The sequence below is a fragment of the Callospermophilus lateralis genome, chromosome 9 (genome assembly GCF_048772815.1).
Source record: "Callospermophilus lateralis isolate mCalLat2 chromosome 9, mCalLat2.hap1, whole genome shotgun sequence".
NCBI lineage: Eukaryota > Metazoa > Chordata > Mammalia > Rodentia > Sciuridae > Callospermophilus > Callospermophilus lateralis.
In genome coordinates this window covers 14,997,859-15,019,259 of record NC_135313.1, presented here as the reverse complement: position 1 = coordinate 15,019,259, position 21,401 = coordinate 14,997,859, and the positions used below count along the sequence as shown (strand labels likewise).

Sequence of the window (21,401 nt, the reverse complement as noted above, 5' to 3'; positions counted from 1 at the left end):
TTTTTATTTTAATGTAATCTAATTTATCAATCTTCACCTTATGGTTACAACTTTTTGTGTCCTATTTAAAATATTTTTTCTTACCACAAGTTCATGAAGATTCTTTTGTTTTATATTTGAGAATTTTTAATACTTTTCTTACTTATATCTACAATCTCCGTGGAATTGATTTTGTGATTTATTTTTGTTCAGTATGAATACACAATTTACAAGGCACCATCATTGAAAGGATCATCCTTTATCCACTTACTGAAGCATCAACATGGTCACGAGTCAAATGTCTGTTTATTCTCTCTCTAGACCTTCTGTACCTATTCATGCTATTAGTACTGTCCTCTTCACTGGAACCTCATAATAAATATTGATGTCAGGCAGAGAAGATATCTTCAACTTTGCTCTTCAAAATTACCTTTGCTATTCTTGGCTCTTTGTACTTCCACATAAATTTTGGACTCATCTTGTCATTTTCCCTAATGCCAGATTGTTATGGATTAAATTGAATCTGCAGACAGGATGGGAGAATTGGCAGCTTTTGCAATACTGAGTATTCTAGCACATGGGTGTAGGACATTCCTTTATGTATATCTTTGGATTTTCTCAGTCTGCTGAGTAGAGGTCTTGCATACCATGTGCCATTGAACTTATTTTGTCTACTAGGTTCCTTTCTAAGTTAACAACACCATGAGGAAGGTCCTATTTTTACTCCATCTGTAAAAGGCATAGAAAGGTGAAGCAGACTGCCCAAGGTTATGTCTTTGATGAGAGTGTTTCAACTCAGACTCGAAACAAAACCTCTGACTTCAGAATCCAGGCCTGGTTTTGTTTTGTTTGAAATGGGGTCTCAGTACATTGCCAGCTGGTCTTGAACTCCTGGGCTCAAGTGAACCTCCTGCCTCAGCCTCCCAAGTAACTGGACTGCAGGGACCTGCCACTGTGCCTCACTTTCTCTCTGCCTCTCCTGACCATTCACACTAAGCCTCCATCATGTTCAGACGCTTTCAGTAGCAAACAGTGAACACACACTCAATGTCCATCAATCAGATCTAGTTAAAGGAAGTTTTGTATTTCTATAAAGTAGCATAATATTATAAAACCCTTACAAAATTCTCTGCAGCTGGGGATGTAGCTCAGTTGAGAGAACACTTGCCTGGCATGTGTGAGGGCCTGAATTCAATCCCTAGAACTGTGGAACAAATCAATATAGATGAAAATGTATATGTGTACACATATATACGTACGTACATGTGTACATATATGTATATATCATGAAAAGACGTCTATAATATGTTGTTAATGAAAAAAAAGCCAGTTCCAGAAGATCTAGTACAGTGTGGTACCACTGTGCACAGGTGGGAGCCTAGCTACAGACAAAGGGCTTGGAGGTACCTTTTTTTCTAATAGGATATTTATTTTCCTCATTGACATAGTGGGTGTTTTCTTAATTTAAATTAAATTTATTTCTAAATTGATACTGAAATGCATTTTAAAAGTTAATCTGGGCTGGGGATGTGGCTCAAGCGGTAGTGCGCAGCCTGGGTTCGATCCTCAGCACCACATACAAAGATGTTGTGTTTGCTGAAAACTAAAAAATAAATATTAAAAAAAAAATTCTCTCTTTTAAAAAAAAATAAAATAAAATAAAAGTGAATCTGACATTAAAATAAGGAAGCTATTTTTGTTCAATAGACTATGTTTTATTCTTCCTCTACCCAAATATATTCTTGATAAGAAACAGCCAACTGAAGGTAAAAGCATGAGAGCTATTGAGTGTGTGGATCCTTATTTGAACTCCATTATTATTTCCAGGTGTGTGGATTCTTATTTGAACTCTATTATTATTATTTATCATGGTTTCCTAGAAGAAAAGGAAGAGTTTAGACTTTGATGAAAAATAACTCTTCTCGAATTTCTTAGATTATTTCCTTGTTCTGTGTCTCTCTCCTTCCTTCCTTCCTTCCTTTCTTTCACATCACATAATACTTTTTGTCAATCAAACAAATACATAAGTTCCAAAGAGCTTATCTCTTTGTCCTTTTATGGTTTTAGATCAATTTTAAAACTTGCAAACCCTTGATTTAAAAATTCCCCCAGTTATTATAACTCTCTGTGTCAAATTCAATTTAAAAAGGCAACCAAGTTTTCAACAGAATTAATATCCAACCCACCCTTCTCTGTGGTGCTGTTTCAAGATGAACAATTTATCTTAAATGTGTGGAGAAGCTGATCTGGGTCAAGTCACCTGTGGAGAAAAATCACAGTATTCAGCCAGTCACCAAAGGGCAAATATGTGGTTTACCCATCACACCATCAAATGCCTGAGAAATGGCCTCCTTACCAAAATATGTCCTGTTGTTGATCTGAGGAACACAAATTGGGGTAGAGTAGACACGTCGAAAAGGAAGGAGCTGGCTTGTATCTATGCTCTGGAAATCAGCTCAAGGTCTAGAACTTCATTTTAATAGCAAAACACTACCGAGGTCTATGTCTACATCTCTGGGGGGAAGGTCCTTAAACCTGCTCACTTGGGCAAGGAATAAACGCTTCACATACCACATGTTTAAATGCATATTGGGTTTCCTGTGAGTGCAGTGACTTGATGTTTTTAAAACCTTAACACCTGCATAAAATCATTTCACGTGCACAGGCCTGTGGCGTAAAACTGTTTGGTTTCCACACCACACACCTGAGCTCTCTCCACATTTGTGAAAACACCCAAGCACCTGCTGCATGGTGGATTTGCTTCTCCACTATCACAAAGCTCAATGCCTTCACCTTCTTGGCCCTTGATGCATGCTTCATGACAGGGAAGTGACAATCTCTATAACTGAGATGGCTCGGCCTCATCAGAAAACGTCCATGTTTGACTTCTCAGAATAGCCTTCAAAGCAAGACCAGTATCTTAAAAATCTCCAGTTCCTAGGATGGAGAAAGGCTGTGCATGCTCTTCAGGGAGGTCTGTTTCACCCAGGGAGCCAGGCTACCAAGGGGCCAGCCAGCATTCCCCAGGAGCAGCCACAAAGGACAGATAGCTTTGCTTCTCCTCTAAATGTGAGCACCTGAGTCACGGGTCTACACAGCCTCTCCAAATATTCCTTTTGCACCTCTCTGTGCACAGATATTTTTATGTCAGAATATCAGTCTAGGCCTTTCAAAGACTTCAATATCACTGTCAAGTGCAGCATCAGTATAACTTAGGGGCTTGCATTCATTTATATGTATCACAAAAAGCACACTGGCAGCTCAGATATGTCACTTAGCATGAAGACCCCATGCTAGCCTCTGTGATTTAGCTGCTCACAAATGTGTGTGACCATGACAGGCGACCTCAGAGTCACTTGAGAACTTGTTAGAAATTCAGACTCTCAGGTCCCACCCAGACCTACTAAATCAGAGCTCTCATTCTCAAATGCTTCCTGGTGGATTTGAATGCAAGATAGCAGTTTGAAAAGCACTGAAACAGTCTATGCCCATCTCCCAGCAAATACAGTGATGCTGCCAATTAAATTTCAACTTGCATGGGCCTGTTTAACAATTGTATTACATTGAACACGACTGTCTTCTGTTCTCTGGTTGCTCTGAGGCCCCTCTGCCCACCCAGACTTGAGAAAAATCACTTGGATGTTTGACAGGGTTTTTTGTGTCTGCTAGCCATCGCCCCTTCCCCATCCTGATAGTTCTGCTTAGCACTTGTCAAAAATAGTGTTATAACTTGCCTGCAAGCTTGTTTGATCTAACCTCATAATCCTGCTGACCTGCCAAACCCTGTGACTCACCCTCGCTACCACTGTTCATTTTAATGTGGATTATGGGTGGGGAAATTTTATTTGTTTCATAAAGATCTGCCGTTTGGACTTGTTAGATTCTGGGAAGGCAAGACAAACAAGCGATCATTTCCTAAATCATGCTGTATATGGGGGAAAGTCCAGAAATACACAGTATACCCAAATATTTTTCTAGTTAATATTGATATTATGAAAAGCAGACAGTAATACCTTATAATATTGTTATGCTCGAATTCGGGACCCCCAAAAGACCACCAGAGACCCAAGATCAATGTAAGCAGCAAAGAGGTGTTTATTGTGAGCTAGCTCTGTCCTCCGCGTGCACACAGCAACTGGTGACGCTGAGAGGCCCTGAACCCAGGGTTTGCAGCAGTTTTGTACATTCTTTGGAGAAGGCAGGGACCCCCACATACATCATAGCATCTCTTAGCAAATCATCACACACGGCAGGAAAATCAAATAACAACTCTAAAACATGATTAGCACATTCACTGGCAGGAATAAGTTGGGTAGGGGTGATTGGTTACTACAAGAGGGGGATTCATTAGAACTGATTGGTTTAAGCCAAGAGGGGTGTTCCTGCTGAACTACATGGTTTCCCAACACCATAAACCACTGGGAAGGTCATTTGGCATCCCAGGTATTTCTCTGTCTCATGCTGATTGGTGGCTACTAGGGGATTGGTATGGGTCCCCACCTAGCCTGACTGAGTCAGGGACACCTGGTGCAGCAGATCTCTCCTGTTATTTGTAGATAAACCACTTAGCAGGGTGGGAATGTGCCTAGGAGTGCTCTGTGGGTCTTTCCAAGGACAAAGGTCATGTCCCTTCCTTGGACAGGCTTTGCTCTGAGGTAGAGGCTGGTTTTTCAATATCATCACCTTAAACATAATATCTGCTGCCTGCCCTATACTTTTTTAGCACACCAATGTCTTACAAAAAAATATTAAAATTGCAATTGTTTTTACATGGGATATGCACATCTAATCATCCAAGAGAATTTTCTTTCCTTTACAAACATTTAGTCATCTGAATAAACATTAAATGGTTATGTACTTCCAGAAGTATTATTATTATTATTTTAATATTTTTGCAGTTCTAGGGATCAACTGAACTCAGGGTCTCACACATGCCAGGCAAGTACTTTACTGCTGAGCTCCATCCACCCCTTTTTATTTTGTCTTGGAAACAGGAGTCAGTTGCCTACGGTGGCCTTCAACTAGCCGTCCTCCTGCCTCAGCCTCCTGAGTAGCCATGATTATAGGCTGGAGCCACGAGAGCTAGCTTAGTGTGTAATTTTTGAATGGTCAAATTACAAGTCTCTTCCAAATATAAAATAAATATGTGTCCAAAGTTTCATTTAACCTGGGTGTGGTGGTGCAAGCCTGTAATCCTGGCTACTCAGGAGGCTGAGGCAGGAGGATCACAAGTTCAAGCTCCACCTGGGCAACTTAGCAAGACCCTGCCTCAAAACAAAAAGTAAAAAGTTCTGTGGATGTAGTTCAATAGCAGAGAGCTTGCCTGGTGTGTACAAGGCTCTGGGTTTCATCCCTAATGTTGCAAAAACAAAACAAACAAAACTGTTTATTTGGCTCATTAATTATTGAAGGTGCCAATGAGATTTAATGAAGGAACAAGTAAATCTTTATAAACAAAATATATATGTATTTTTTAGTAGTGAGGATTGAACCCAGAACCCAGAGATGCTTTATTTACTACTGAGCTACATCCCCAGTCTTTTTTTTTTTTTTTTTTTTTTTTTTTTTTTGAGATAGGGTCTTGCTAAGTTCCTGTAGCTGGCCTTGAACTTCTGATCTTCTGGCCTCTGCCTCCAGACACGTGTGTGCCAGGGCCTGGCTTGTATGGACACTTTAATAAAGAAATATTACATTAAGATTGCTGGCTTATATACTAAATGAGCTCTATGCCCTAGGGTTACTATTCTGTAGAACACAAAATGTACTTTGGAAGCATCATTATGACAATGGCAAGTACTAGCCTCTCAATCAGACAAAACCCAACTGGTGAACCTATCACTTCACAAGTCTGAGAACTTGAAACAATAGTAAACAGTGAGTGGAGTCAAGTTCTCTCCCTTCTATAATCCTTAGGGCGCCTTTGCTCCCATATGACATTGAAATGACTTTTTCCCTCATGTCCTTGTTTTATATAATTTTTTCTTAACACACTTTTAAAAATCTTTTTTTTTTTTTTGTTCAAAATATCAACATAATTTCTCCTAAAGTTTTACATACACTCACTCTCCAGGTGGGCATTTATTCTATAATTGCAGAAAGTAAAAGCTGGCTTACTTTTTATACCTTGTATAGTTACTTCAATTTTTAAAGGTGTTTTTTTTCCCCAAAGTCTTCTGTCTTAGCACCATAAATTTGCATGCCTAGTGATCCTTAGTCTTTTGAGTTTGCAACAATCTTGGGACATCTTAGGTGCCTTTGAGGACAGTCGTGACATTCAAAGCAAGAGCTTCAGTGACAGTGTCCACTCAAAGACCCATTAACATCATCAGAATCTGTTGCTTGCCCTCATACCATGTGTCCTGGACTCGGCTACCTGCTTTTGACTGATTTCTATGGACATCAATGCACTTCAATAGGAAATTAATATTTTTGAACTTATGCATTCACTTTTTATTCCCTATACAAATGCTAATTGCATAACTTGTAGGTTTCTCTCTGTAATCATTCATATTCATATTCATGAACAATGTTGCCCCTCGTCTGCTATTTGGCTTCTGTTGAATATCATCAGCACTATTCTCAGAAATCTCATTATTTGTTAGCTAACATAGAAAAGAATAAATATTCTGAGTCTGTTAACTAGGAAACATTGATTGATCTGTAACTGAAATGATTTTTTTGAATAACAGCAGGGTTTGGGTTTGGGTTTGCGTTAGCTTGTTTCAATGACAGCGTCTGCCTGCATTCAAAAAGGTCACGGTATCTGCGAAGAAGTGGGTCTTGGCTTTTACTCGGCTCCTGGCTTCGGCTTGCTCTGTGAGCAGCCAAGGGCAGAGAAGGCCCTTCACATTCGCAGCAGGGGACTGGGCCGAGGGGAAGATGCCAGAATCATAGAGTTCTCAGCATAAATAGTTCTAAGATCTGAATGCATTCTTTCCTAACAATTGAATGAAAGGGTTTGTTCTGTCCCCTTCTTTCTCGTCGGCTGACCTTGCCTGTGTTGGCCTGCTCAATAGCATTCTTCAGTGAAGATGTTTGGAGATAGAATGTAAATTTGTCGCAGTAAACTGCATATGGGAATGTGACATTGGATCAGAATTCGCAAATGTGGAGAGTTCTCAGGGCCGGAGCTTCCACTTGAAATTTCTAGAGACATTTACCAAAAGGAGGAATGTTTTATTCGGCTAGGGATAAAAACATTCTATTTGATATGTTTTTATAAGCATTCACTAAGATGTGTTCTGCCACTGGTTTAGCTCTCAGCCTTCTCTTCTGAACACTTTAGATTGCCTGTCCCTATTACTGTCATCTATAGTGAAATATGATAAAGCTCAAGTTTTCATCTAAATGCTAAGTTTTATAACTGAAAGTGAGAATAGGTACAACAATCAAATGGATTTAAATTCGTTCACATTTTAATTTTGGAAAATGTTGGTTACATGTAATGATTTTTTTTTTTTTGTCTCAAAGACTTTAATAGGCTGCTTTTAAACTTTGATGGTAGATTGAATCAGAAGTTGATTGTATTTCAAACCACGAGATCTGCCTTTATTTTTAATATTACTTAGATCAGGAGGGATAGTATGTTGATTTTCATTTAGATTCTCGGACACATTTCTTTTTCTTTTTTGGCATGATGTGTAAGTTGTAAGCATCAGTTAACTATTTCTACTTTAGTCTATTTTGAAATATTCTAATTTCAACATCCTGACTTTTTTTCTCCTTGACTGTATTTTTTACTGTAATAAAAATAGCAGGCATTGACTATAGGAAATATGAAGAATGTTGCACATAGAGCCTAGAGAAGATGATGGTCACCTGTGACATTCCCATGGAGCAAAAACTATTAACATTTTTGTTCATTTCCTTCAGACATTTTATCTATGCATACAAGTATTTATTTATATAAAATTGGGATCAGTCTTTGTGTTCTGCTTGATACATCTCACTTAGGATTACTTTGAAGCCATTAAAAAGTGAGGTTGCAGAAATATATATTTTCATATGGAAAATGTTCCTGCTACATTATTCAATGGGAAAGCAGTATGCATTTTTATCTTGCTTTTGGTGTAAGCAATATAATGTGTTTGATTTATTTCTTTTCAGATTTGTCTTATTACATATGCTCCATTCTTCCCCCTGTTTTTGCTTGCTTTGTGTTTTCTGATTTTTCCATAATGGAGCACGTGTTACTTTTTGGATTTAATTGTCATGAGTTAAAATAATCCAGCAAGAATCATCCCTATACATAGAACTTTGTGAGTAGTTTTATTATCTTCTTGAATTATTTTCATAGAATAAATTCCTGGGACTGAAACTACTGGATCTAATGTTTGAATATTTTGTATACTTTGTAGTTTAATTATCTTCCTCCATGGAAAGGAATTTAAAGGTTTTTTAAAATTTTTTTTTAAGTAAAGAATATTTATTTTGCCTCTCTTACCTGCATGTCTTCTTGTTATCAAGCTTTTTGCATCATTATATTTTTTTTCACTTAAAATTTTTTTTTGTTCTTTTTAGTTCTATATGACAGTAGAGTATACTTTGACATATCACACACACGGGGTATAACGTCCCCTCTTTGTGGTTGTACATGACGTGAAGTTAGGCTGGTTGCACATTCATATGTGAACATAGGAAAGTAACGTCCAATTCATTCTTCTGTCTTTCCCATTCTGCACCTTTTCGCTTTTTATATTTTCTTCTGGATATTTTATTTCTCCCTCTAAACCATGTGCACTGGCCTTTCTCTTGATCCACCCCTGGATCCACCTGTTGGTACTGGCTGGCTGGCTTCCCCCCATTTGTCCTTTGTTCTCTGTCCCCTGTCATCTGCCCTCCTGCTTGCCTTTGCTGGTCTTCAGAACTATAAGCTGCTTTCCCCTGTGGCCCCACATACTGTGCCAAATATGGTGCAGTTCCAGAGAAATCACCTCCTGATTTTTGAGTTTGTAAAAATCAAAATAGCAGATCCAATTTAGAGATGGACATCTTGGGAGTTTTTTTAGTTTCTGTGACTTTAGTAAAACAACAACAACAACAACAAACTAATGTGAAAAGTTGTTTTTAATTTTTTGAGCCATTTGCAGTCTATATTTAGAAGTGGTTTAGAATAATTTTATTTAATAAATTTAGAGCCTCCTAGTTAGAAATCTCATTCGTATGGTTCAAGTATTTTCCTTACAAAAATACCTAAATATCTTTATTACAAAACACCTTTTATGGCTGAAAACCCGAGCATATAGTTAGAAGAAAGACTTTAGAAACCTACTCTAGCAGCCATGTTCACTAAAATTATTTTTGCCTCCAGTGCTGGGCTGTAGACCAAAATAGTCCAGCCTCCTGATGGATTGAAGATGAACAGAATTAGTTCACAAAGAATATTCCAACCAGATGTCAGGGAATTTGGTAACCACAATTACAAAGGCAGACCAAGGAAAGAAGGGCAAAATTATTTTTATATGTTGAAAAAATGGGTACCAAATATCATAGATATTCATTATAAGAGAAGGGAATTACATTCTCCCAGTCACTACAACCGAATGTCTGCTATACATTTGAGGAATGACGTGGCGATGTAAGGGACCCTGGCCTGCATACTGGACTGGGTTTATCATCAATTCGGAGGAGAGTGTGGGAACCCGTAACTGCTGCAAGGGGCAAGATGAAGGCACCTTGGCAAGTGATATTAAGCAGGTCTGTCCAGGTGCAGTTCAGGGAAGGGGAGGGAGAAGGAGAGATCCCAACAGTGAGGATTCTGAAGATATCTTAGAAACTAGCTTTTGAGCTGAGCCTTAGAGGAACCAACGAGGTAGAGACAGAGGAAGAGTGTTATACCTGAAAAGAATGTGAAGCTTTGATGGTAACAGAGTACCAGGCACGTTCCAGAAAAGCAAGTAGACCTATCTGGGTGGAGCAGAAAGTTCAAATGGAAAAGCAATGAGAGAAAATCCCACGATGACAGGTTAACTAAACCCTTATCCTCAGGATTCTATCAATCTCTGGACTCTTAATTTTGTTTTTTGTTTTTTTATTCTTAGACTCACTGTATCTGAATTACCTTGTACCTTGGAGTGTTAAATCGCAGAGGCTGGGTCACACATTGGGTCAGCATTGGCAGCAGTATGCTGACTGCATTTCAGTGATTCAGGACAGCTGAGAACATCGGGTATGGAGACAGGCATGAGGGCTCTGACCAGGGAATTGGCAGGCAGAGCAGAGATGAAGGGCCCAGACTCTAGGGAGTGGAAGTAGGCACTCAGGGGTGAGGGCGGATTGGGGGAGCTTCAGCACGAAGGAGGGACCTGTGGAACACAGGGACCAGTGGTTGAGGGCTAAGAGGCAGGAGTGACCCGATAGTACTCTGAGGTCTGAGCCTCTGCCATCAGTCAGACTGGGGACATCATCAGATGAGGGGGTGGAGCTGTGGCTCAGTGGGAGAGAGCTTGGCTAACATGTCTAAGGCCCCGGGTGCCATCCAGAACTTTCCCACTCCCTCCAAAGAGGTACAGTGAATTCTCTGAGCAACCACAGAATCACCCTGAGCTCTGGAGATCTTCAGAAATTCTACACACAATATTTCTGGAGTTTTCCAAGCAAGTCTCACAAGTGTCATGAACTAGCTGGTCCTACCTGCCCTCTGATGTCATGGTGTTGGGATGGTTTGCTGGATCCCTTGCTCTCTGGTGAGGTTGTGACCTCCAGCACCTTGATGTTGCCCACTGTCCTCTAGGTGCCTTTGAATCAACTTGATATGAGCAAAACTGACCCGCCAGAGGCTGTAGGGGATCCTGCCGCTGCTCTGCATCTGGGCCCCTGCCAGGCACCTGAGCCTGAGCCCTTCCCTGCTGGTCCGCATGATACCATCATGGCTTCAGCTGCCCACCAAGTGAAGCAGTTGTGTCCCATGACTGACTCTGCTTCAAGGGCATCGCAAGGGATACAGATGTTCTGGCTTTCCACTGCCAGGAGGTTCCATAATGTCTGGCATTGTCACTGTGCACACATGGGGCACAGTGGCCTAGAGGTACGGGGAAGGATGGATTCTTCCACTTGGAAGTCCCTCTACCAGAGGAGTCTCGAAACGGCATTCTTCAGTTCTGTGTTTTATAGATCAGTCAAAATAACTCTTTCACCCTCTCTGAATTCCTCGGGTCTCAGACCTGAGTTGAGTGCATAGAGACATCTGAGTAGCAGAATCTTCTCTCCCCTGCGGGAGGAGAGAGAGGCTTGTTTGCTGTGTTGAGTTCATTTTGGCTGGCTCTGCCTCCTTTGAAATCAGTGCCCCCTTCAAACATACGAAAAGTCTTCTCAGTCCCCAGCTAGTGACATTTTATCAGGCCCTGCTATGCAGAGGATGCACCGAGGCTCCCGAGATCCCTTCTCCTGCAGGGTTTAAAAGGAAAGTCCTGTTTGGAGAAGGATAGGTAGAATTTTATTTCACTTATGTTTTATTTTCTTCTGTCTTTTTGGTACTGGGGATTGAAACCAGGGCCTTTGAAACACATGATATGAGCAAAACTGGCCCGCCAGAGTCTGTAGGGGATTCTGCCGCTGCTCAGCATCTGGGCCCCTGCATTTTGACTGATCTATAAAACACAGAACTGAGGGGTACCGAGCTGTACCCATCACCTCTTTTTATTGTGAGACAGGGTCTCAATAAGTTGCCAAGATTGGCCTTGAACTTGCAATCCTCCTGCCTTAGCTTCCTGAGGAGCTGGGATTACTGGTGTATACCACCTCACCCACTGATTTTATTTTTATAAAGTTTATGACTGCTGCTTCAGTAGCATTAAAATTCTGTTCTTTAGATTCATTTCACAGGGTGACAAGGCTTTTGTTTTTTAACTTATTACTAATATATCATAATGTTAAAGTGTTTACATAGCTTTTTTCTTCCTCTTGGTATTGGGAATTGAACCCAGGGGTGCGCTAACACTGACCTTCATCCCCAGCCTGTTTTTATTCTTTATTTGGAGACAGCTTTTCTTTCCAGGCTGTTCTTGAACTTGCCTCAGCCTCCTGAGTCCCTGGGAGGTCAGATGTGCACCGCTGCACCTGGCTTCACCTATGTTTTTAAAGAAGGTAACACAACCACTTGATAAGAAATTCAAAAAGGTTGGCGGTATCTTGTGAAAAGCCTCCTTCCGGGCCATCCAAGGATACCCTTAGTGTATTCAAGTGCAAATGCGTCTATAACTTCCCTCAGCTTTTTTCAATGAAAACGATAATGTACTATCCACACTTCCTGCATCTTGCCTTTTAAAAAGCATCTGAGTGTCCTTTTTCTTTTTATAGCATAGTATTCCATGCTGTGAATATACCACCATTAAATTTAACCGTCCTTCTATAGATGGAACGTGTCACTACAAACAGTATTGCTATGATACTTGTTAAATACACACAGTGTCTTCTTATTACAAATAGTATTTAGTATTACAACGGATAACTGGAAAATGTCCCATTTCAGCCATGGGCAGTTGTATCACTAAGATGGAGACCCAGAGTAAGGTTGAGGGTCAGAGGATAAACAGATGAGTAATTTTTAAAGCTATCAACAAGTTCATCCTCATAAAGCACGCACCATTTTATAGACAAGTGATTAATGAACACAGAGTTTCATTAACAGAATGCTAGCCTCCTGGATTCTGTTCAGCAGGGATAGGTGTTCCCAGCATAGTTTGTGTGGAAGAGGGAGATGGGACACGGGCATGCTGGGGGCTCCAGGTGTCCAGAGCTGCTTGACCAAACATAGCAGTGGGGACTCCATTGTGTCATTCGGTGCAACAGAAGAGCCCACCAGCATGTAATTTTCATTTATTTGTTTGAAATGGGTTTTTAATTTTAGAATAAAATTTTTAGCATGTATTTTAAAATTGACTTTTGGCACAGAGGTCTATGAATTTTAACACATGTATATTATTGCCAGCACCACCACAGTACAGAACAGTTGCATCACCCCAAAGCTGCTGCATATCACCCCTTTGAAGCCACATCTAAGACCATCTAGACCCCCTGGGCAACCCCTGATCCGTTCTCTATCATTATGGTTTTGTCTTTTGGAGACGATGTATAAATAGAACTGCTCAGTATGTGACCCCTGGGTCTTGGCTTTTTCTGCTCAGCATAATTTGCTTGAAGCTTCACCAGAGCTGTCACACACATTAGTAGTTTGTTGTTTTTCATTGCTCAGAAGTATTTCACTGTATCATATACCACAGCTTATCTACCCACTCACCCACAGAATGGCATGGGTTGTTTCTATTTGGGAGTGATTATTAACAGAACTGCTATAAACATGCATTTACCAACTTTTGTGGGAACATAAACTTTAATTTACACTCAGTGTAGTTCAATTTTCATGTGTTTTATGAGTAAGTGTAGGGATATTTTTAAATATTTGAGAGACATTTACATTTCCTTTTCCATAAACTGCTCCTTTCTGTCACCATTTTTTGCAGGAAGAGGACTTAGGTGGTTTTTATATTCGACAAGTTGGTTTGGGGAGCTGACAGGTCATCCATGCGGACTTATTTAGCATTTAAGTTTAAAATGCAGGACTAAACTGGGCACTGCAGTGGCCGCCAGTAATCCCAGCAACGAGAGGCTGAGGCAGGAGGATATCAAATTCAAGCCAGCCTCAGCAATTGAGTGAGGTCCTAAGCAATTTAGTGAGACCCTGTTTCAAAATAAAAAATAAAAAAGAGCTGGGGATGTGGCTTAGTGGGTTCAATCCCTGGTACCAAAAAGAAGAAGAAAAAAGAAAAATCAAGGGAAGATTAGAATTTGAGACACCCAAAGATAGACTTGAGAGTCGCGGTGATAAAGAATGGAAAGGTGAGCGCATGGACCTACATAAGCTCTTCAAGAGAGAAAACATACAAGGCTTGAAGATAGAATCTGTGGAAATGCCCACATTCAGGATGTGGAAAGAAGAAGAGCTGAAAGAGGAAGCCAGTAGTGAGACTTCAGAGGTCAGAGAGAGCCAGAAGAGGCAGAGAGAAATAAATGTCTAAGTCAAGGATCGTAATCCACAGGACACAGTGTTCAGAGGTTGAGAGAACATCGCTGTCCAAGAATCCCAGCTGAAAGCCCCGACGTCACTCTGACTGGACTGGGAGGCCATGTGACCACACTGCCCACTGCTCTGCGATTGGTGGTGTGGAGCACCAGTGGCCTCCCAGGTCACCATGCTCCAATCCCATGGTTTCCCAGAACCTCCTGGATCCCCACAGAGAAATCCAAAGCTGTTGGGAGGAAGATGTAGGTGCCCAAGAAACAACCAACAAATATGTAGAAGCTGGCCTTTGAGAGGCAGCATCATCTCATGCTAGAAGCTTAGACAGCAGCCATGTGCCGTTGGGAAGCTGGAGGCAACGTGTAGATGGATGGTGCGAGACTCCCCCCCCACCACCCCAGGAGGTGGCCTTCCCGTCTGTCCTCCCTGCAGCCAAGACAGTCTTTTGAAAGTGAAAATCTAGCTCTGTTGTCACCCAGCAAGCGCTGCACATGGCTAGCAAGGTGTTGTCCTTGTGAAGTGCATGGGACTGTAGGCCCCTGCTGGCGCTTACTCTCCTGTCCTTCCCCGAGAGACCATCAGGATGCACAGGCTGTCCCGTTGCCCCCCTAGGTAACAGTGACTGGTTGTGCACCAGACTGCAAGCTGCGTGGGTGGGGATTGTATTGACTTAGTTCACACTGCATTCTCTAGTGTACTGTCTAGCATACAGTAGGCACTCATGTGGCTTTGACAGAATGGATGGATGCTCAATAATCTGTGAAACGTGCTGCAGTCTCAATGTTTATTTCTAAGACCCAATTCTCTCCCAGGGTTTACCCACATCAGGTGGCGTTTTATAGGCAATAAGCAAAAATAAAATAATGTGAGGCTTATTTTTTTGCTCTCCCTCACTTTGATCTTTGAGGACACAGTGTTCACCTCCTTTTCTCTGCCCTCCCATCCATTCTACCTTGTGAGGGCACAGCTATGAGATCCTCACCAGGCACTAAATGCCAGCACTTTAACTTCAGGCTTCCCAGCCATCAGAAGTGCAAGAAATAAAATGTTAAGCCAGGCAAGATGGTGCCCACCTGTAATCCAACTTGGGAGGCTGAGACAGGCTGAGGCAAGTTCCAGGTCCACCTGGGCAACCTAGCAAGATCATGTCTCAAATAAAAAATAAAAAAGGATTAGGATGTAACTCAGTGGTAGAGTTATTCCTGGGTTCAATCCCCAATAATACACACACACATACACACACACACACAGAGAATGAAGTTACTAGAAAAAAATGAGCCTGCCGTTTCAAAGCATCTCTGGGCTTACAGAGTAGACAGTATGAGCGAAGTTCACCCTCTCAAGCTGAAAGAATTATGGACAAGAAGTTATCATTGAAATTAAGTGGTAGCAGACATGTCCATGGAACATTGCAGGGATTTCACCCCTTTATGAATCTCCTGATAGATGAGCATGTGGAGATGGTAACTCGTGGGCAACAGAACAATACTGGAATGGTGGTCATGCAGGGAAATGGTGTGATCATGTTTGAAGCCTTGGAATGAGTATAAATAATGGTTATCCAGCAGAGAAATCTATGTCCCCTCTCCTGAGGGCCTGTTTAACTATGACATAAAAATCAGATCATGTACATTTTCATATTAAACTTTTTGTTAAATAAACTTTTTAAGAGTAAAATTAAAAAAGCAATGCTTAGAATTCTAATACTAATATATCTACATCTATCCATCTAACCCATATCTATAAAATTAAATTTGGAGGAAATATGCCAAAGCATAGATCGTGCTTAATTTCAGTGGCACAACCATGGATCTATTTTTCTTATGCTTTTCAAAGATTTCCAGATTTTCTACAATGCATGTGTATTGCTTTTTGGTGTTTTCCAGATTTTCCAGTGTGTTAGGAAACATGTTTTAAATGTTTCAGTTGTAAACTTCCAAAATAATCCATATGAAATCTGAGACAAAACCATAGCAAGCTGTCAGTTCTCTGACTTAACTGTGTTGGTCCATTGATTCCATGAAGACTTCGTCTTCTAATAAATTTTGCAGTGAGAAAACTAAAGGAAGAAGAAAAGGTGTGACATCAAGGAATTCATGATATTTTAAGAGGGGAAGGAAGGGAGGAGGAAAGGAAAGAAAAAAATGTTCTTCAATTTAAAATGGGATTAGGGAGAACATGGTACAGCAGCTCAATGAAATTGTCTGCATGCTGTTTGAAACTGGGTCTCTGAAGACAGAGCGGTGGTCCAAGTCCAGCAAGGTGAGCTTGGGCTCCATTTCCAAAGAGTCTTCTCAATCCACCTGCACTTATGACATGCCACCCCTGCTTCTTGAAGATGCTATGCTCTGCTTGCTGTCAGTGTGGCTTCCCCAGAAGCTACCTGCCCCCTCCAGCCAGCCTGCAGCCCCAACCTTGCCTGCCCCCAAGGATGGCAGCCTCTTGAAGACCATGACAATATTTATGATATAAGTTTTGGAATACTTTTAAGATTTAAGTAACAAACAAGACTAAAAAAACCATGAGATTATAGGCATTTATTAAGGAAGACAAAATTAGTTCTAAAATGCAGGAAAAAAATGGAAGAAAATATGTAACATGAATAACATGGTTATGTGCACTTCTTCCTATTTTTGTTCTTTGAGCAAGTACTGTGTAAGATAACAGTGCAGAAATTGTATTTTCTTTTTTTTTTTAATTTTTTAATAATTATTTTTTAGTATTTGGCGGACACAACATCTTTGTCTGTACGTGGTGCTGAGGATCGAACCCGGGCCGCACGCATGCCAGGCAAGCGCGCTACCGCTTGAGCCACATCCCCAGCCCCAGAAATTGTATTTTCAATATCAAATCAATCATCTTTGGCTCAAAATTAGAGCTGTACCCAAGGAAGCACTCACCGTTGTTCTCTCTCCTCACAGGATGTGCTGGGTGGCGTCCTGATCACCGTGTTCCTCATTGTCCTCACCTACCCTGCCTGGACCCTCATCGACTGCCTGGACTCGGCCAGCCCCCTTTTCCCCGTGTGCGTCCTCGTCGTGCCGTTCTTCTTGTGCTACAATTACCCTGTGTCTGATTACTACAGCCCGACCCGGGCGGACACCACCACCATTCTGGCTGCAGGGGCCGGGGTGGCCATAGGGTTCTGGATCAATCATTTCTTCCAGCTCGTGTCCAAGCCCGCAGAATCGCTCCCTGTCATTCAGAACATTCCACCGCTCACCACTGACATGTTAGTTTTGGGTCTGACCAAATTTATTGTGGGAATTGTGTTGATCCTCTTGGTGCGTCAACTTGTACAAAATCTCTCCCTGCAAGTATTGTACTCATGGTTCAAGGTGGTCACCAGGAACAAGGAGGCCAGGCGGAGACTGGAGATTGAAGTGCCTTACAAGTTTGTCACCTACACTTCGGTTGGCATCTGTGCTACCACCTTTGTGCCAATGCTGCACAGGTTTTTGGGATTGCTCTGAGCCTCAAACAGTTGAAAACTAGCCCACTGGACTTGAAAGCCAAGACTCAGGAAAGTTGTTGGGTGAGCAATCTTGATCACTTGTTTTTCTCTGATACAGCTTAAGTCACACATCTGTGCTGCTGATACCAGATAGATGCTGCTGCCATGGAACTGATGCTCCCATTAGTCTGTAAGGATTGTGCTACAGCCAACCCGAGCAACTAAATTCTTCAAGAACATCCCTCCCCTTTCTGTTACATGGACTTTGGACCTGGTCCTGGGCGGGCAGGAGTTGTGGCCTTGCTGAGGAATGTGTACAAGTCTCAGTGGGCTCTGGAGAGCCAACAGAGTTGGAGGATGTGGATGGAGGTAGAACATGTCTTTTTAGCTATGACCTTGCCCAGCACTGAATCTCATTTCCAAATTTGGAGTTTTGGTCTTGGAGAAAGGATGGCGCTATGCACAACCACATTCCTTGGACAAGACAACTTCCTTGTGTGATGGTCAAGTTAGATTACGACCATGGGAATAAAGCTTCCTGGGAGGAGATGAAGGGTGCTCGCAGAGCTATGAGGCCATGGGAAGAGCCTGCTTTCTCATGAGCCCTAAGTCTCCTCCAGGTTCACGTGGAAATGAGGATCTGCTCTTCCTTGACCATACAATTTGCAGGGTCCCAGCTTCCAGTACCATACTCTTGTGACCCACAGAATGACTGGCTGCTGCCACCTCATCACATGTTGACATGACTGGGACATGCTGAGGTTCCTGCTCTCTCCTGCCTCAGTCTTTGATGTCGTCAGCAGTGTGGGCTTTCATGTAAACTTGGAAGTTACTGGCATCTGCCTATGAAAGTGGATCAACAGAAGAATGGATGAACCTTAATCCTTTGGGGCCCTGATCCCAAGGGGATAGGCTTCTGTGATATTGCCTGATGGTGACAGGGCTTCCTGACATTTCTCCTCCATTTCACACTTACTTTCTGTAATTCTGCTTTCTCATCCACTAGATAGAATCTATCTTCCCACTTCTTAACTCTTGGCAATTTTAAGGTCACTAATGGCAAGAACAACTTCAGCTTCTCTTCAGAAAACAAGCAAATCAAATAGAAGATCCATTAAACCTAGGGTGAGCTCTGCTTAGCCTCAGGAAGGTGATCATATGCATACACCAGAGTTCCCTCTTCAGTTCTTAAACATAAAGAATAGGTACCAACAACTTTCTTAAATGTTACTATAAATATGTAGTCAACAAACTCTCTTTTGGGGAATAGTCCCTAATCCACAGAAGCCAATGTTTTATGCTCCTAAGATATCATTACTATGTACGCATTTTGGGGAAAAAATTATCTTCCTTAAAATTTGCAGAGGCTCAGAACCCTGTATCCTGGGTTAAAACTGAAACCCACGTTTCTCCTGATTTCAAATATGTTCCATGGCCTTAATGTTGGGATGATCTTATACTTAGTGCTTCAATTTTTCAAGAACAATTTTTAGCAAAACATACCATTTTAACTGAAAATTCTTTTCACACTTATCATAGTTAGAAGGCAGGGATCAAAAGGGATCTATCACTTGCACCACATGATTGGGGGGGACCCCTAGCTTGCAGGCCCTCCTGCCTAGGGCTGCCTCTTTAGTGCAGTGGCTGTTGGTTTGATAAGGCCCTTTCCCATACTTCTGTCCCCACCAAAAGCTAAACCAGTTTGCAATACTGGGTCTTATTTAGAGAAAATGATTTTATTTGGTGTGTCTGAAGTCAGGTGACAAAAGGATCAGCTTTGCCTACTTGTGATTTTGGAAAAGAGAGGCTTAACTAGTGTCAGAGCAGTAGGTGTGAACATTCACATATAAATTTTTTTTTTACAGTTCTCCCTTTTAAGTCCCAACAATAGGAAGGTTAAGCCATTAGATGGATGTATTCAAAGCTACATTTACAGAATTTGAGTGGAAGATGAATGTATTAGCCACGGAACATTAAAGAAGGATGTCATGATTGGTCACTTTTTAAAATATCTGATCACAGCAACTGGAGAATAAGGGTATGTTGGTGAGGCCAAGCGTACATAGTTTGAGGGACTTCTGGTCTATGGCCTAGAATCAGGCAGAAACCGATTGAAAAAATGTCATTTCTTGATTCAAACGCTACCTTGCCGTCCCTCTTCCATGCATCTCTCATATAGAACTTCCCGCTACTTACACCACCACCACCACCACACCTCCCACAAAGTGTTCTCCTTCAGGGAGCTGGGCCAGGGTCTCCTTTCATGAAGTGTGCATTTCCTCTCTGGGGGAACACTGCCCCCTGCTGGTTTGGCTTTAGTCTTGGTCCAAAGCCCCTCTCTTGATCTGGAATTTCAGAGATTAAGACTATAAATCCAGCTTCCCACAATGTGTCCAATGTAAGCCTACGTGACCCAGCCAACCTTGATGCCAAGCCCCCAGGGAGCCAGACAGAATGACACACCCTTTTCCTGACTGTCCCCATGCCACCCCCAGCTCACTGTCACTATGGTCTCTGGTGTTCATCCTTTAACCTTCATTCCGAGTAGCTGTCATTTCATGACAGTTTTGCTCAAATCTGCATCATAACAACACATGGGGGTGGAGCATAGAAGAGACCTCTGGACTAAAGGGGACTTCAATGGCAGAGGATGAAATTGCTCCAGCACACGCTCAATTGTTCACTGAAACATGGGATTTTCTTGCCCAAATAGACAACTCATGCTCCCCAAGTGTAATCAAAGCATGTGGTGTTTCAGGACCATGTGTTCCAGGTTTCTATTTTGGAAGCCTTCAGCTGTCTTGTTTATGTACGGTATGTAAATTTATTCTTTTTAAAATAAACCATTTTTGTTTGATTCTGACTTCTTATTAAATGCTTCAAAAGCCAATGTTCTGTTCCTTTGGATTTTTTTCCCCCTTACCCTGGATTGTTTTTCTGAGTTCACTGGACCTGAGTTGGAAAAAGGGGAAAAAGGGGATAAAGATAAGTGGCAAGTTGCATGATTCTGTTATCATGATTCAATCACATGCAAATACCAGTAAGCCCCATAGTGGTCATGCATGATTAGTGGAAATTTTACACTGGCATGCTTAAGTGCCCACCTCTATGTCCTTTTACTGTAAATGAGATAAATTTCACTCTGTGTTGGAAGGTGTGTTAGAGCTGCTGCAGGTGAGTGCACTATCTGCTAAGCCAAAGTAACAACTGCCAACTATGTGCTCTGCCTCCAAGAACCCCAGTTTGCTATTTGAAATGGTATGAGAAGTTGACACATATTTGCAAGAGCAGTCTAGGAGTCTCTTTGTACTGTGAGCAGGATGCATTTATTACCTACGATGCCAGGCACCATCGGAATGAGCAACTCCAACCTGTCCTGTGGAGTTCTCCAAGGAGAAAGAAGACACAGGCTCAGAGAATTACAATTCAAGATCTGAAGTGTTAAGACTGTAGGGAAAACATACCATGTCATGGGATTCGGGAGGAGGGGGAGATTAATTCCAGGTGGAGGACTGCAGCAACGCAAGCAATGTGTAGAAGCAATGTATGAGCCAGGCTTAAAGAACACGTGGGATCAGCTCTGACCAGAGGTGCTTCCCCAGATACCTTCAGTGCTTACAAGGAAAAACCAAAGTAAACATGGATATTGTGTTAAAAATGAAGGGACATCTACAGGTGATTTCAGACTCTTTCCCCTTCTACACTTCTGAATTGCTCACTCACAACCTTGTTCCCAGAGAGCCCTGGGTAGAGACGACCAGCATCTGTGTCCTTCATGCCCATTGCGTTCCTCAGTCTTGTCTTTGCCCAGTTCCCTGAACTAGTTCTGTGAAATGAAACTTGTAGAATATTTCCATGATCCTGCCTCCTGCGGGGAACTCAGTGCCCCCGCCCCTCTGATGATTACGAGTGAAGCCCTGGTTCTCTAGTAAGGGGCAGAACCAAGTGAAT

General features: G+C 41.8%; 1 protein-coding gene and 1 pseudogene across 3 annotated transcripts in view; both read left to right on the top strand.

Annotated features, from left to right (window-relative positions):
• Positions 1-17,531, top strand: part of Sgpp2 (sphingosine-1-phosphate phosphatase 2) — a 110,042-nt gene extending 92,511 nt beyond the window's left edge. For all 3 annotated transcript variants that reach the window (XM_076866574.2, XM_077110294.1, XM_076866570.2), the window contains one exon: positions 16,918-17,531. In XM_076866574.2, the coding sequence (XP_076722689.1) occupies positions 16,918-17,469 (552 nt within the window). In that variant the 3' untranslated portion in view covers positions 17,470-17,531. The remainder of the gene's footprint in view (positions 1-16,917) is intronic.
• Positions 15,328-15,540, top strand: LOC143407447 (small nuclear ribonucleoprotein G pseudogene; annotated as a pseudogene).
• Positions 17,532-21,401: the final 3,870 nt, after the last annotated feature.